Below are 13,454 nucleotides of genomic sequence, written 5' to 3'. Positions count from 1 at the left end.
AGCATCCCCGTCATCTCATGTGCAGGAAACTGCCATTTCCAGGAGGACTCCAGGGCTGGCCACCTTGGCGTGGCATAGGCTCTGGCCCAGCGCCCCAGGTCTGAGCCAAAAGCAAGGCCTCCCTGGGATTTACACGTTGTCCAAGAGAAGGGGACTCCAGGACTTGCTGTTCACACGGACAGAGAAACAGGGGTTCAAGTTTCCCAGCTGGGCCCGGCTTGCAGGAGCTCAGCCCAGCATTCTCTCTGTTCTTGCAAACTCTCTGCCCACCTCTCCTGCTCTCCTCCCTCCAAGTGTCTCAGTCTGACTCACCTTTTCCTTCATGTTTCCTGTGGCTGCTTTTTGGGATTCACCTTCCTCCTCCCAGGAATGCCGTGTCTCAGGGATAGGTAAGCCTGTCCTGCGCATTTCCTCTGACCCACCTGTTAACTCTCGCTGCCCCAGGCCGGAGGAGCCCACACCCGGCCCATCACCTCCTCTGAAAAGGCAGGTAGGGCTCCTTCCAGTGGACCCTGTCTTGGTGAAGTCAGAGGGGACTTTGATCCGGAGGGGTGGGGTCCGTGGCTCTCGGTGCACCCCATGTAGGGCTGATTGTAGATTCGCTGGGAAGGCAGACCCAACGTATAGGTAAGAATAACCGAGTCTGCAGCATCTTGGAATAGGTGCCAGTCAGGAGTGTCCCTCTGCCCGACTTGTTGCTTGGGTGGAAACAAGCTGCACCACATGGGGTGTTCGTGCGATGCTCCGGGACACTTGGCTTTGTTGGCAGGCACTTGGGTAGGAGATTTCTAAGTAGGTGGGTAAGTGACAGGGGCGGTGGAATGAGCGTAGGGGGTCAACTGAAGGGGTAAGGCTGGCGTGTGGTGAAGGACCTCCCTGGTGCCCAAGCAGATGAGGACCTGCCCGGGGCCCGGGAGGCAGCTGGCAGCCACACACCAAGGCTTTTTCCAGCTAGCATCTCTGGGTTTGGAGTTTGAACAGAACCACTATTATTGAGCGTGGTATTCAGAAATGTCTAGCCAGCAATTGGAACATTGTGTCGCTCCCAGCTCGTGGAGTTGAGCGAAGTCGGTGAGGAAATGTTGCAGTGATTTTATGCTCGTGTGCTTAAGAATCACCTAGCGAGCTCTTTCAAAAATATCACAATCTGGTATCCAGCCCCAGACCAGTTGACCTGGACTCTCTGGGGGCTGGGTCCAAACTTGGGTGACTTTTTCTAAGCCCCCTAGGTGACTTCTGGGTGCAGCTAGGACCGAGACCAGGCTTGTACAGGTGTTGACCCGGTGGGTCTGGGGTGAGGCCCGAGACTATGGATGGTTCATGAGGATGTCAGGTGGCGCAGAGTCGGTACCTGCAGTTAGTTGGGTCTGTAACTCACAGTGGCACCGGCTGTGCCCTTTGTCCCTGGTCCTCGTGGGAATTGCTCGTGGTGGGGGCCGGGACGGAGGGTGTATGAATGGGCCACAGTCGGGAAGGAAGCTTGATTTTCCTTCTCTCCCAGTTCCCTTCCGTGGTTGTGACGGGGCACGTGCTCCGAGAGCTAAAGCAAGTGTCTGCTGGCGGCGAGTGCCCGAGCAGGCCCTGGAGAGCCAGAGCCAAGTCTGACCTGCAGCTGGGTGGGCCAGAAAACACTGCTGCCCTGCCTCCCACCTGCCAGGGAGCGCTGGCCCTTTCCGGGGTGCTGCGGCGGCTGCAGCAAGTGGAGGACAAGATTGTCCAGGTGAAAGCCCCGCTCTTTGCCCTGCCTCTGCCTGGGTTTGGGGCGCCTTCCTTCCCTCCTCTGTCTCCTCTGCCCAGGGTGGGTTCCTTCTCATGCTCTTCACACCCTGCCTCCCATCCCATCCTGCCACTCTCCTGGAGGCCAGCACCATAGTCCCTGTCACTGTCTCTCTTTCTTTCCCATCTCTCGCCTTGCCTGCAGAAGAGAGCTCAGAACTTGGCCAACAGGGAATTTCACAAAAAGAACATTAAGGAGAAGGCGGCTCACCTTGCCTCCATGTTTGGACACGGGGATTTCCCGCAGGTAAACAAGGGGCTCCCGGAGCCCCCCAGGAGCCCAGATGTTGGCCGTCTAGCCAAGTGGCCACAAGTCGGTCTCTGGAGCTTCATTTCCTCCTCCCTCCTCCTTTTCCGGCATGAGGAGCTATTGACTTTCTGAGTCACTCTAGAATTTGGGCTGGCATCTGAAAAAGACTCCAACGAGCAGGTGCAAAAATACGTAGATCAGTCATGACAAAGGGGAGACCAAGATAATCACGTAGGCTCAGGTCAAAGGAAAATGTTACGAGCAGAAACATATGCTGTTAGATCTCAGACAGGTCTGAGTAGGCACTGAGCTTCCTAAGAGCCCCCCCAAAGAAGGAAAGCTGGTCAGTGGCAGGAGTCCCGTCACAGCTCCCCAAACCGAAAGCATGATGTTCTGGAGATCTCTCCCCACGGCCCCGACCAGGGAGATCCTGGATGATGAGCTAAGCAGAGGCTGTAACCTGTGCTCTGCGTTTCCGAAAGGCAGCATCAGCCAAGAATGGCTTTGCCTTAGAATGGGAAGCACGGCCCTCTGCAGGCCAGGTACTTCCCTAGAAACTTGCTGAAAAGGAGAGGGAGTGCCTGGCAAGGAGAGGGAAGGGTTGATAACGAGGCCCCCCAGTGCCCGTGCGTGTCAGGTGCCCCCTTGCTTGTAGACAGCCTGGTCTCCAGAACGTAACTCCTCTGCTGCTTTTGCTCAGTCACCTCCAGACCTGTGTCCTCTGCTAACTGGGCAGAGTCATTGCCACGGGAAGGAAGTTTTGCATCTAGTTCATTTCTGGGTCCCAGGGGGCCATAGAGGCCCCTGCTGTGGCCATCTGCCCCACCGTGGCCCAGCGTTCTCCTTTCCTAAGGTTCCAGCTGCTGCTTCATACCAAGCTCCAGAGTGAGAGCGTCAGGTGCTCGCTCTGGTATCCATCCTGTGGCAGACGTACGCAGGAACAGGACGGATCCGCTCCAGCTACTTTGGTGTGACGAGGGAGCCGGGGTAGTTGTAGCAGAATGCAGGATTTCCAGAAGCCAGACAGTCCTGCTGGGCTCCAAAGACGGAGGCTTCTCTTTTTGTCCTGAGACACCGTCCTGGGTTTCTTTCCCCTTCCCTGAATGTGTAGGCCTGGGGCTACACTCTGGAGGCAGGCACCAGGTGCACTTCGCGGGGATAATCACAGTTTCCTGTTTCTGTTCTGTGCAGAATAAACTACTTTCTAAAGGCCTGTCTCTCACTCACCCTCCGGCTTCTCCCTCCTGCCTTCCGTCTCCCGATCCAGCCGCTGCTTCCTCTCCATCGACTGTTGACTCTGTTTCTCCTGCCAGAAAGGTAGTCGTCCTGAGCAATTAGCTTTCCCCACTCCCTGCATGTTCTGAGACGTTCTCCTGCTCTGCTTGACCTGCGCCCACAAACATCTGGAGCTTGCTTTGGCTGTGATGAAAATGTGTAAGATGCTTTACAACAGCCCTGGATTCGGTGGTTTCTGTGTTGGAGGAAGCAACAGAGTGGAACAGGCGGCACACGAAAACTTGTCAAACGGTGCTGTCCGTGCAGCAAGCATTGCTTGGGCGCCCACCATATGCCACCGTGTGGCAGATGCCAACACACGGAAGGAGGGTGGCACAGTTCTCTTACTCCAGTTGGTGACAAACAGCACATTAGTGTAGAAGTGAGCAACATTTTCCATAGGAGATTGCCAGGATTTGGCTGTTTTTGACCTAAGAAAATGGCAATTCCACACGGCGAACCTCCTACTTTTCGATACCATCCATTAATTCTGGAGGATATAGAGGGCAAGTGTGTAGGAACCCAGAGGGGAGAAGCCTGGAAAGGATTCACAGAGGAGGTGATTCAGGAACCAAGTGTCAAGGGTTACATGGAAGGGGAAGGGCAAAGGTTTTGGGAAGGTCTGGCCTGTGCAAAAGTAGGCAGACAGGGTTTGTGCGAACGGAAAGAAGATTCCGGTGCAACTTGCTTTGAGAATAAAAGTATTTATGGGAATGTGGAGGAGGAAGGTGGAAGTCAGCCCACTCTTCATATTAAAGAGTTTCATTCTGTCCTCTTAGAGCCACTGAAGCCACTGCTTTGTGTTCTAGAAGGATGACTCAGGTAGCAGCGCTAAGGTTGGCTCAGAGGAGGGCAGGAGGTGGGAAGCTAACTTTAAGTAGATCGTGACATGCACCCTTGAACGGTGTTTAAATTGGGGTTCTGGAGCACTTTTCATGGTTTCCACTTGCCCGCCTGTTACCAGGTATGCTGAGAACCAGGCTGGGGTGGGACAGTGGTGGTCTTCAGGAAACTTGGCCCCTGGAGCGGCTGAGCCTAAAAACGAATGTGTAGCCCACTTCTTTAGCTGTTGCTCGTGAAGTTAGCTTTTGGTCTCTTCCTCGCAAACTGTGCTCCTCCGACCACATCCGGTCTGCCCGGCTCCCCCAGGCTCATCTTGGCTTGCAAGGCTGAGTGTCCTCCATCACAGTTACCGCTCGTTGGCTTCTGTGCTGTTAGGCTGAAGCACAAACCAGCAACCTGCCGTTGCCTTCGTGAAAAATTAGGAGCTGCCTCTTGGTTTGTGCTTGGGACCCTCACTGCTGTGGGGAGAAGGGTACAGGTAGGGTCTCTAAGAAAGGAGCGAGGGATATTATCAGTCCCAGCCCATCCATGATCCCCAGTATGGGTATGAAGCATCCCTGGAAGGGCTGTGGGAGGTGACATGGAGCTGATGTGCAGCTCCGCTGAAGACAGCCATGGCCAAGAGGCCAAGACAGGCCCCATCTTGTTCCAGGTCAGCCACTGGTCAGCCTTTTGACCTTAGGTCTCCTGACCTGTCTGAGCTTCTGTATTTTCTCATCAGCAAGAGAGTGACCCCTGGCTCACGTAATACTGAGCTGTCTGGGTGAGGATTGGCATTTTTGTCAACATGATCACCAAAGCTCCAGAGCAGCCATTTTGCCCAGCTCAGGAGAGGAGCCATCCCTGGGGGAGGGGGTGCTTCCTGCTGTGGCGCCCTTGACCGGGTGAGAAGGGGCGAGGGTGCCTGGGCACAGATGGGCAGTGGCTGGTGCTCTTGGCTGGGCAGCCTGGCCCACACCGTGCTGCTCTGTGGCCCAGCCCCTCATTGGCTGGCCCTGGTCGGGGTCCACTCTAGCCTCTGCCTTTCTTTCATGCTCAGGGTGACCTGGCTTGAGGGCAGAGCTGGGGCAAGAAAAGCCACCATGCTTCCCAAGTTCCCTGACTTGGTTTCCAATAGGTGCATGAGGTGCTGGTGAGAGGCAGTCGGCCCCAGTCTTCCCTGGGGCCACCAGGGTCTGACGGAGACACTTGTCGTAGGCATTTCTCCTGTCACATCATCATCATGCCCCACTGAGTCTCTCGGCTGCTCCTCCAGCTGGCCTCTTTGAGCAGCTTTAAACCAACGTCACTCATTTAGCGAGCCAGCAAATGAACATTCAGTCATTCAACAAACATTTATTAAACCACAGGCAACTCAGAGTCAGGCACTTTGGGCTCTTGGGATGTGCATCCGTGATCTAGCCTTACATTCCTTCCTTGGTGAGGCTTGTGCCCTAGTGGGTGGAAATCAACAATCTTGTTAACATATAGCTAAAGTATATAATACATCAAAAACATAAGACAGTACTTCCTATGGAAAAATTATAGCAGGTAGCAGGGACCTGGCATGCTGAGGAAGGGTAGCAATTTTATTTTATTTTTTTTTAAAGATTTTATGGATTTATTCATGAGAGACACAGGCAGAAGGAGAAGCAGGCTCCCTGCAGTGAGCCTGATGCAGGACTTGATCCCAGGACCCCGGGATCACGACCTGAGCCCAAAGCAGATGCTCAACCACTGAGCCACCCAGGTCCCCTGGAAGGGTAGCAATTTTAAATGTGGTTGTAGGGGTGGTTCTTCCTGGGAGAGAGAACTGAGCACGAGTAGAGCCACAGATAAGAAAACAAAGGTGCAAGGAGGAGACTAGTCCCCGCGACTCCTGACCCTGGCCCAGTGTTCTCTGTACCACAGCGGCCAAGCATGAAGGGAGGCCTTGTCAGAGGCACAGCTCAGAGGCTATGTAGCCATGTAGAGCTCCACACCCAAGCACATCGAGAGCTGCAAATGGGCTTTGGGATGGCCAATCCCACGCCCTCCACTCTCCCCCTACAGCTTTATTCTTTATTTCTACCAGGTTGTGGTCGAACAGTGACCCCTGCGCCCCCCCCCCCCCATTTTTCTTATCCCATCTCCTTAGCCAGCCTTGGCCATCAGGTGATGGTGCGATTGGGCCTATTAATTACAGGCTGATGTGCCTCTCATAGTGTGGCTGGGAGTGAGTGGAGGGCTCTTCAAAAGGGCCACTCTGGGACACTGGGCAAGTCCTTTACCATCTTGGTGCCTTAGTCTCTCTGTAAAAAGGACCTAGTTTGGCCTCAACATTCACAGCGCCCTCCAGATCTCACTGTGAAGCCATTGTGGACAGGAATGAGTGGTGAATTTCCAGTTTCCAGCAGTCTCAGGATATTGCCAATGGCCCTGCAACTTCCTCCCCACCCACCACCACCACTTTCCCTCTCTCCTGGACCCCACCCTACTACTGACTTAACACTAGGTTTTGTGCATACAGAACCTGGCAGGGTGACAGCCTCCTCTGAAAAGAATTGGCTGCCCCCTGAGGTCAGTGACAACCTGGTGACAAACTTCATTCTGTCCTAAAGGAGCTCTGGGAGCCTCCCCCATGGAGAGAGCTTGAGGTTGCAGTACTTCTTCCCAGCTGATTATGGGCTGCTCACGTTACCCAAGGGCCCAAGAATTGCCTCCATTCAGGGAAGCCAGAGGAAGGAAAATGTACTTGGAAACTGATGTTTAGTCCTTGGCAACCTTGAGGCAGGCCTTGTGTCTCTCTTCCTGCCCTAGAGTGCTACACTCCAATTCTGAGGATCCAAGGATAATCCCCTCTGCATGGGAACAGACCTAGCTGGACTGGGATGGGGCCACATGTTACTCACGGGGATGCAGACTTGGGACACCAGTTCTGAGAGATGTGGCCAGGGCTGTGTCTTCAGACAGCCCTCTCAGGTGGATTTTTTGCTTTAAGATTTAGTGATGCTGCTGAGAGTTTGGCCTGAATGGCCCCAGGGCATATTGAGGTCCTCTCATTTAGGATCTAGATCCTAACCAGAGTCTTGTCTTTCAAGGACCCGACTAGGGATCACGTCCCCTCCTATGTCTCCAGCATTCATTTGACTCCTCCATCCCATCAAACCGGCCCTCCTGTAGTGTTTTCAACCCCCTATCAACCATTAGTTAACTCCTTTTTTCAAGCAGGGAGGCCCCAGCTGATTCGGCACTGGACATGGCTGCTTGCCACTTGCCAAGGCTGGTGAGCTCTTGCAAGAACAAGATGGTGGCTGAGTGTTTGAGCAAGGGGAGCTGTGGTTTAAGTCATCCTGGGTTAGAAGAGCAATGTGCATTACAAAAGGAGCTTTCTCTACCCCGGGGTGTTTGTTTTAAAACTGGATTTGCAGGGTTTACTGGAGAGATTTGCACATTAGAGGGAAGCTAGGTGAGTCTTGTCTGGGCACTATGTCTTCCTTTCATTTGATCCAAGGCTAGATCTCAAGGCTGCGCCAACCTCATTGTCCTTCTCTTTGTTCCTGGGATAGGACTGCCTTTGGAGGTGTCCTGTGTGCCTCCCAAGCCTGGGGGATTTTAATTTGCAGAGTGCTGGTGTGTGTCAAGGAAGCAGGGTGCTCACCGTGTGACCTTGGAGGAGTTGGTGGACCTCTCAGCACCTCAGTTCCCCAACCTATAGAAAAGAGGTGACGGCAGCTAGCCCTGATGGTGACAGGAATAGTGCAATGACCTGGTAAATGTGGAATGCCAGAGGTGTCCAGTCAACGTGCGCTCTTTCCCCAGCGGAAGAGAATTCCAGGAGAGATCTTTTACCTGAAATGCATGTTGATTCCTCTCTTCCTAAAGGCAAAGAAGTCACCTTCAGGTTTCCATTTCCATCCCAGCCACTTAAGAACAGTGCGGCCTCAGGTGAGTTAGAGCCTCTCTGAACCTCAGCTGCCCCATCTACGAAGGGGGATTATGAGACCCACCTCGCAAGGCTGTGTGGGCCACACACTTATGATCACAGCACGGTGTCTGGCACCAGGGGATGCAGGTTGCAGACGTGGGCGCCCACGGGGAGGTCACAGCCCCAAAGGCCTGCCCGAGTCTCAGCTCTGAGGATGTCATTTCTGGACCCCCTCAAACGGGGTCGTTTTAATCGTTGCCCTCTCTCGCTCTTGCCCTGAGCGTATCACTGGGCACCCAGGCCCACAGCCTATCCTCCAATGTTTCTTCCATAGGGACTCCTCAGAGTGGAGTGTCAGCCCGAATGGGCCCAAGAGACTCCCCCTGGCCCTGCCTTCGAAGCTTCCCCTTCCTGTGAGCTCTCAGCTTTGAGGCTCGCCTTACCCTGCCCAAGCTGCATGGGCTTCATGATGTTCGCGGCAGGCCAGGTGGCCCAGCTCTGTGGTGGAGCAAAGCCTGGACATACCTGGTATTCTTGGCTGAGTTCCAGGCCTGAGGGGGGATCCAGGTGGGCCCAGGGACCTGCTTCCTCCCTCATTCAGAGCAAATACCCTGTGCCCGGAGTATATGGATGAGTAAGACCCAGTTATGACATCAGGGAGTGCAAACCAGAAGGGAGATGGGTCAGCTCGGAGCTGGGCGAGAAAGGCTCCTTCACACGTAGCCAGGGACTGACTGTCATGTTCTGAGCTCAGAGCCAGGATTGCCTCAAGAGGGCCTCATGGTGGGGGTCCAGCCATCTTCCACAGACTCTGGGGATGGTTCTGGTGACAACAGATATGTCACCGTGTTTGAATCTGAGCTGACTCATCAAAGAGAAGCTGGTGTGCTCATCCGGAGTGGGCCGTATTGTTCTTATTTGTGCAGAGGAGGGAACCCGAGGAACCCAGAGTTTCCCAGAGTGAAGGCCATCTCAGGAGAAAAGAAGTCCTAGAAAGCTACACCAATGGTGGTGCTTTGGACTCACTATCTGCAAAGTGCTTCTTGGGAGCCCTGTACCATGCGAGGTGTGGCCTGGATTCCCTGGTGACCCTTTTTTGCAGCCCTGCAAGGATGGCAATGGTCTCCCCCCATTTTACAGATAAGGAAGCTGAGGCTCACAGAGGGAAATGGTGGATGTGAGATTAATCAAATGTAATGGGAGATAATGGCCCGCCAGAAATGTCCAGCCGTTCCAGCTTGTTCTAATTAACTAAAAAATAATTAGAATTCAAAAGGGGGAAGAAGGTAATAAGAAATACTCCAATTCTTCAAAATTATAAGAATATTGAGAGACACATAAAGGTTTGCAAAAGCAGCCCCACAGCCCTCCAGAATAACCAGTTCTTTAAAAAACTAGTGACTGGGATAGGATCATTTTTGGCCAAATCCTTCCATTTGAACAAACTCACCCAAACTATAAACTCTCCTCCTGACCAGCCCTCCGCAGGAACATATATGGCCTGCCTTTCAGGGCATGAATCTCCTTGTTGAGAACCTCTGGATCTCATTCTGAGGTCAACACTAGGATGAGTTTTCTGGAAGTTTCTCTACAAATTGATCTCTATCTTAGGATCCCAAGATAATTACCAGGAGTCTGGTAATTCCCTGGTTGTGTAGAGCAGTGCTACTCAATGTGTGGTCCACGGGCAGGTACTGGTCTGTGACCCAATGAGCACAGCAAGTGAGAGTGAGCATTAGACACTCATAGAGCAATCCGACATTGCCACGCATCCAAGCGCGTGATCCTATTGCCAATAATTCACTTTTGTTATGTCCAGAAATACCAGGTCACAACAGATTAGAGATTTTTTTTTAAAAGCAAAATCTGGTCATTTACCACTGACAGTTTGAGGAGAAGTGAGCTAGCACATGTCTGGCTGGTCAAGTCTTCACTCTGCTGAGCCAATAAGGCATCCTGTTGATAAGAAACAGAAGAGAACCCATAATCCTCAGGGCAATGTCTGCCCCCACACTGGTCTTTGAGGTGGGCTTCAGGGGGCCCCCCCATCACAACTTGAGATGAGTTCTCCATCACCTGGTCTCCCTGTGACCTCTCCAGTTAGTCCAGTCCACTTCTTGGTATTGGCCAGTGGTGACTCTGGATTGGTTTCCATCAGGTGGGGAAGGGCACATGGGATTCCCAAGCTCTCCTTAAGGGTGCTTTTGTTATTCTTAGGGAAGCTGCTGTAGTGGGCTGGGCTGTGTTTGCAACTGGGAGAAGGAGGTTTTTTGCCTCATATTGAAAGACCAGGCTTTGTCTTCATCCTAGATTACCTGGCCAGGTGACCTGGGCAGTGCCCTGTCCTGCCAGAGTAACTGAGCAAGCCCATGACTGCACAGATGGGTCTGGTGACACCTGCCAGCAACCTTACAGCCCTCGGCATGCTTCTGTAATTGCTCCTTGAGTCAGGATTGCATAAATGCTCAGCAGCACAAAGTGCTTATTAGCTAAGTGGTTAATAAGGTCCCATTAGGGACTTGTGTTTAAAGCCTGGAAAGTATAGTCCAATCTCTGCTAACTCAAGGGAAGCAATAATTGCGTGTGGGTATCATGGCATCACCATGGAGTCTTTCTGGGAGAGCGCCTTGGAGCCGGTTCACACACTGGGCCACTGGAGACAGCCACACAAGGGCAGTGTGGGCAGGGAGGTAAATCTGACCTCCTGTCATCCCTCCCTTCTTTGTTTTGATATAAACCCAAAAAATACTGGGTATTCTACAACCCCTTTGTAGAAAGGGGCCTGGGGTGTGGGGGGTCCCACTGGGGGTGGAACATCCGGCAAACAGTGGCTTGTTGTCCTGAGCCCGTGCGCCTGAATCTTTCCTAGAAACAGGAGCCAGGTTTCTTGGCATTTGTGAATGGCCGAGAGTGTGCTTGGGAGCAGAATCCTCATCTCTCCCAGACTGGGGGAGCTCAGGAGGTGAAGTGGGTCTGGGGTGACTGCCTTGGCAGCTACTGCTCCCAGGAAGGGGACAGACTTCGTGAAGTCTGAGGAGCTCCCAGCTGTCTGAGCCGTGGGGTCAGACCCCCTGCTTGCAGGGCCTGCGGCCTGCCACAAGCCCCAGGAGCCCCACACGTGGTAGGGGTGACTGTTCCCAACTGGCTGTGAGGGTCAGGGCTTCCTTAATGAGAAAGGGAGCAGGAGCCTCCCGGGGCTGGTCATTGTCCCCAGCCTGCTTGGCGTCCTTCCCTCTCCTTCCCCCTTGCAGTGGCTGCACTGTTGCTGGTCTCAGGTTCTGAGGCTGGGCCCTGCTACCGGGCGCTGGGGGGCTGCTGCCGTCACTGTGCAGTCCTCCGAACTTCCTGCTTTATAGTTGAGGCTTTCGTAGGAGATTAGATGCGGCCTCCCAGGAGCAGCCCTGGGTTTAGACCGAGGGCCTTCCTTCAACCACGCACATCACTGTTGTTTGCTGTTGGCGACGGCTACCGGCCTGTGCCCCTCTTCTCTCTGGCTGCACCTCCCAGAAGCTGGAGTCAAAGCCTGGGAAGGGTCTGGAGCCTGCCTTCCTCCGGGATCCTGCAACCAGAGATGGTGCTTACAGCATCTCTTACTGTGGCATTTGCCTCCCTGAAGAGGAGACGGCGGTGGTTTCCCGGGGATGGCCTTTCAGAGCCGGTGGGAAAGGGGGAGCAGGTGGGGTTTGCCGGGGGTGTCCGTGTGATTGTGCAGCGTCTGCTTGGGCTGTCAGCTCCACCCCTGCCCTGGCTCCAAGACCCATGGATGGGGATCCGGGCACTCAAAGGTGTGTGTGGCCGTCATGCCCTCTGGAGCACAGGCACCTGCCACTGGCCAGGCAGTGGTGCCCAGGGCCCACGTGGAGCTGACCTGCCAGCACCAGCCCGGGGCCTCTGGCCACTGCTGCCCAGAGCGCGCGGTGGAGCACCCATCCTGTTGCCTCCTCGCTCCCATTCCAGTCCCTGCTTCTGTAGGCCTGGGGGGCTCAGGTCAGACAGCACCATTGCTCCCCAGGGACGTGGGGGCTGCAAGGCAAGCTGGGACCTGCTGCACTCAGGAAGCGGGGAGGGAGGAGCCCAGCTCATCCTGGCCTAGCCCCGCCAAGCGCCAGGCACTTGAACACCCATTCTTTCCCTCAGTTCTTACCACTCATCAGAAAGGCAGGCATTATTTTCCCCATCCTACTAAGTAAGGAAACTGAGCTCAGAAGTTGAGAGTTTTGTGCCTCGCCCCAGAACTGGTTCACGGTGGAGCTGGGGTCCCAACCCTTCCTCCCGGTCCGGGGGGTGGGGGTACAGCAGTCCTGCTCAAGAAGCAGCTGAAGCAGCAGCTCGCAGCCCTCCAAAGAGGAGGGATCTCTATGGGAGGGTGGCTGCCGGTCAGCTGTCTGTTGGTGAGGTCCTGGTTCCTTAGGGTGTGCGAGCACCCGGGCTGCGGGTCAGGAGACCTGAGAAGAGTTCTGAATCGTGCGTGTATTTGCTAAGTGGCCTGGGATAGATCCCTTCCTCTCTCTGGGATTCACTTACCCCATCTGTGAACCAAGAAACTCGACGCGAATCCCGAAGGCCTTGCGCGCCCATGGAGCTAGTTGTACAAGTCACCCGGCTCACCCAGGCCCCGGGGTTCCATTTCTGTCCTTCTCTCCATCTCCAGAGTGCCTGCCGCCCGCTCCAGGCTGGTTTGGCCTCTCCTGGGACGTCGGGTGCTGTTTGCATGTGGGTGTGGAGCCCTGTCCCACATCCAGCCTGTTTGAGCTTTCCTTCTGGTGCTAACTGGCCTCTACCTTTGTCTCTGTCTCCTCTACCTCTGCTCTTGGGTAGCTGACGGTAGGGAAAGTGTCCAGCGGAATAGGGGCTGCAGCTGAAGTCCTGGTCAATCTGTACATGAATGATCACAGACCTAAGACCCAGGCCACCTCTCCAGACCTGGTAAGGACCACACCCCTCAGCCTGTACCCGCAGACACCGGCTCTGGTCTCCCAGAGAGGATGGCCTGGCCCACCCGAGGGCCCCTTCTTGTGGACAGGAGGCGTGAGAATGGGGTAGACCAGAGCCGAGGTTAGACGGGGGTGGGGGGGCTGCGTTTTCTGAACGACAAACCCCACTCGGCTCCCCTATGGGTCATTGCACGAGACAGAGCCTCTCACCTGCTGTCCGGGGCTCTGAAAAGCACATTGAAAAGGCCGGGCAGGCCCCTGGCTTAGTGAGGCATCCCTTACCATTGGCCCTGGGCGTCCAAAGTGGCCCTTTTGCACTGGGCTGAGAATCCAGCGACAGAGAGATACCCTTCCCTCTGAATTCTCCTTTCTCCAAACAAGGCTGCCTGCTGCCATCACCAGCCATTTGACCGGACGCTTCTCTTGGTAACCTTTTGACACGTCCCCCCAGAGCCCCCCAGGAACACCCGCTGCCTGGCCCTCGCCCTCC

The 13,454-nt window shown here is 54.6% G+C and overlaps 1 protein-coding gene across 13 annotated transcripts in view; it reads left to right on the top strand.

Moving 5' to 3' along the window:
• MICAL2 (microtubule associated monooxygenase, calponin and LIM domain containing 2) overlaps positions 1-13,454 on the top strand; it is a 222,762-nt gene that overhangs the window by 115,525 nt on the left and 93,783 nt on the right. For 5 of the 13 annotated variants that reach the window (XM_077866451.1, XM_077866449.1, XM_077866450.1 and 2 more), the window contains exons 17-22: positions 368-490; positions 1,502-1,720; positions 1,922-2,023; positions 3,218-3,343; positions 7,988-8,050; positions 12,849-12,956. The exons of 2 other annotated variants lie outside the window; for them this stretch is intronic. In XM_077866451.1, coding sequence (XP_077722577.1) covers positions 368-490; positions 1,502-1,720; positions 1,922-2,023; positions 3,218-3,343; positions 7,988-8,050; positions 12,849-12,956 — 741 coding nt within the window. The remainder of the gene's footprint in view (positions 1-367; positions 491-1,501; positions 1,721-1,921; positions 2,024-3,217; positions 3,344-7,987; positions 8,051-12,848; positions 12,957-13,454) is intronic. 6 more of the 13 variants (XM_077866454.1, XM_077866461.1, XM_077866462.1 and 3 more) reach the window with 3 other exon arrangements.

Source organism: Canis aureus, chromosome 23, assembly GCF_053574225.1.
Source record: "Canis aureus isolate CA01 chromosome 23, VMU_Caureus_v.1.0, whole genome shotgun sequence".
Classification (NCBI taxonomy): domain Eukaryota; kingdom Metazoa; phylum Chordata; class Mammalia; order Carnivora; family Canidae; genus Canis; species Canis aureus.
Note: the sequence above shows the minus strand (reverse complement) of the source record. Positions and strands in the feature narration are given on the sequence as shown.